Source organism: Propithecus coquereli, unplaced genomic scaffold (assembly GCF_000956105.1).
Source record: "Propithecus coquereli isolate 6110/MARCELLA unplaced genomic scaffold, Pcoq_1.0 Scaffold633, whole genome shotgun sequence".
Taxonomy (NCBI): Eukaryota; Metazoa; Chordata; class Mammalia; order Primates; family Indriidae; genus Propithecus; species Propithecus coquereli.
Window position 1 is genome coordinate 1084363 of NW_012152319.1, and position 2620 is coordinate 1086982.

At 67.1% G+C, this 2620-nt stretch overlaps 1 protein-coding gene across 1 annotated transcript; it reads right to left on the reverse strand.

The window, feature by feature from the left end:
* Nucleotides 1–239: 239 nt before the first annotated feature.
* PRR5 (proline rich 5 (renal)) lies at nt 240–2368 on the reverse strand (the record flags this gene model as incomplete). The annotated part of the gene is made up of 2 exons (XM_012659784.1): nt 240–777; nt 2218–2368. Coding segments are annotated over 2 exons (627 nt in total), but the record flags the coding sequence as incomplete, so codon positions are not given.
* Between the last annotated feature and the right edge of the window lie 252 nt (nt 2369–2620).

Consider the following 2620-nt stretch of genomic DNA (forward strand, 5'->3'; position numbering starts at 1 on the left):
GATCCGCATTCTCCGTGGGCGGCTGTGCGCACGGCAGGGCTGGGGCGGGAGCGAGGGGCCGATCCCCCCACGCCACGAGCTGACCCTTGCACCTGGGTGACGCCAACTCAGTCGCCCCCAAAACAGACCGGGGCTGAGCAGGGGAGGCCGAAGTTTCCAACACAGACCCAGGAGTATAAAGTGATCAAGGCCAATGACAGGGCTGACGGGGCTGGCCAGAACAGGACAAAGTATAAAAGTCTCGCACACACAAGGACACGCATACGTGGGGGTCAGTAAAAACGAGGCCACCCCGAGGCCCTCACACGACACTCTGCTGGCCCCCGGGGCCCTCAAAGTCGGACACCCCCGAGCCGCGGCCCCGGCCAAAGTCAATGAAAATCCCCTCGGAATCCGAGTCCGCGGACTCCAGGATCTGGTCCACCAGGTTCTCGGGGCTGGAGGAGGGCGGAGAGCCGTGGGCTGGGCCCGGGCTGTGCTCGGGGGGCTGGCTGGGGGGGCACAGTCTGCTGGGGCAGGGCCCCGAGTGGGGCGCCGGGGAGGACCTGAAGGCCCCCACAGGGCCCTGGCTGGGCGTGTCGGAGAAGCCCTGGGTCTCGGGGCAGGACGTCATCTCGGACACGGAGTGCCTGCGGATGCTCGTGCCGCCGGACGCGGCGCCCTCCGCCTCGTGCTCGGCCACGGGGTTCAGCAGCGGCGTGTTGTAGCTCTTGGAGCGCACCACCGGGTTCTTGGCCAGCATGTCCCCCGCGCGAGAGCGGCGCAGGAAGCGCTTCTCTGCAGAGAGAGAGACGGTCACAGGCGCCGCACGCCAGAGGCTGGGCAGGACGGCCACTCGCCCGCCTGCTCCTTTGCGCCAGTACACCTTGGCGCTTGCCAGGAAGGCCTGACTCAGATCCTGGGCCCGGCCCACCGGCCCCACCTGCCCAGAGTCAGGCACGGGCTCCCGGCTGACAGTAGGTCAGGTCCTGGTGACCCCTGGATGGGCACGGCCTCAAGTCAACTGCCCAGGTTGGAATCTGCACCCTGCCAGTGACCTGTGTCTGACCCCGGGTAAGTTACGTACTCCCTCCATGCCTCAGTTTCCCCACCAGTGGAAGCCTACGGGTCTTGGTGCTTGCTAGGTGCCGCCAGTTTCCTAGGCGGACACAGCCCCTGCCCTCAGAGCTGGTGTCCCGGTGTCCGTGTGTTACGTGGACAAGCCACAGGGTCGGTCGTGGCCATGCTGGGGGCAGGTGGCGAAAGCCTCCCATGTAGGGCCAGGCTGGGAGTCTATCCTAAGGGGCAGGCGTCATTGGGCCTCAATGGCTACTATGTGGAGAGTAATAGACTGTAGGGGACGAGAGCAGACGCAGGGACCGGGGTAGGAGGCCCCATCAGTCATCTGGGCAGGAGGCCGAGGCTGGGCGAGGGCTGGTTTCAGGCTCCCAGTCACGGCCCTGCAGTCCCAACAGGGACCACCAGGTGGCAAGGCTGAGCGCAGCAAGCGCCCTGAGGGTCTTTCCTGGCCTCGGAGGCCACAGGATCCGTCCTGGGGTCTGTCCTGTCCAGGCTGGGGGCCCAAAGTCCCCCTCAGCTGCAGGAGCCCTGCCTGAGCTGAGACACATTGGTGGGTGGGTTTTATGCCAGCAGGTGGGCACAGAGGTGCCACTCTGCACGGAAGGCACATTCCCAAGTAGCCCTTACACCTACCACCTGTCCCCTTGGCAGGGATGTTCCCGTCCCTCAGTGCAACATCACCTTGGGGACTTGCTGGTCTGCTTGCCCTGTGGGACTGCAGCCAGTAAGGGCGGGGCTGGGCGCACAGTAGGTGCTCAAGTGACGTTGCTGAATGAACCAACGGGCTCTACCAAGGGAGCACCGTGGCTGGCTCCTGCTGGACGTGCCAGGCGGGGACGCCCCTCCACGGGGCCTGCCCCCGCCCACCTGGGACCTCGGCCCTCCTCTGCCCCTGCGGTTCCCTGACGGAGCAGGAGTCCTCAGGCTCCGGCATCTGCCAGTGGAAAACGCCCTGTCTGGCCGACTTCTGGTCACCGAGCACAGATGTGACCTCCCAGGGAACAGTGGCCTCGTGGGGCTGCCTGCCCAGCCCCACCCTCCTGTCCAGGCCAGCGCGCGGCCGGGCTGGCAGACGCTCAGGACCGAGTAGGAGGCTGGCTCTGCCGCGCCTCGGCCATGGGGCCTCCCTTGCCGGCCCCAGCCCGGGCGGATCCCTACCCAGGATGCAGGAGTGGGTGAAGGGCCCCTCGCTGGAGCAGAGGCCGTAGGTGCCCAGGTACGGCGACACCACTTTCTGGATCAGCGTCTCCAGGCGCAAGTAGTCCTCAGTCACGCCCCTGGACTCGTGTACCCCCTGCAAGAGCACGAGGGAGGGTCACACGCCCGAGCCTGCCAGCCCCAGGCCCCCGGCCGCGCTGCTCCCTCCCCCTCACTCCCAGGGGGTCTCTGCCCCCACACAGGGCCCACAGCGCCTCCCCCCTTCCCAGCCCCCTCCCAGAGCGTGTGGCCTGAGTCACCGCTGCTCCACACCCTGGGTGGCTGCCGCCGCCACGTACAGTAGCCGTCATGGGCCTGGGAGACCTCGATAGCCCAGGGAAGGAAGGGGCCCTGTGGCCAAATG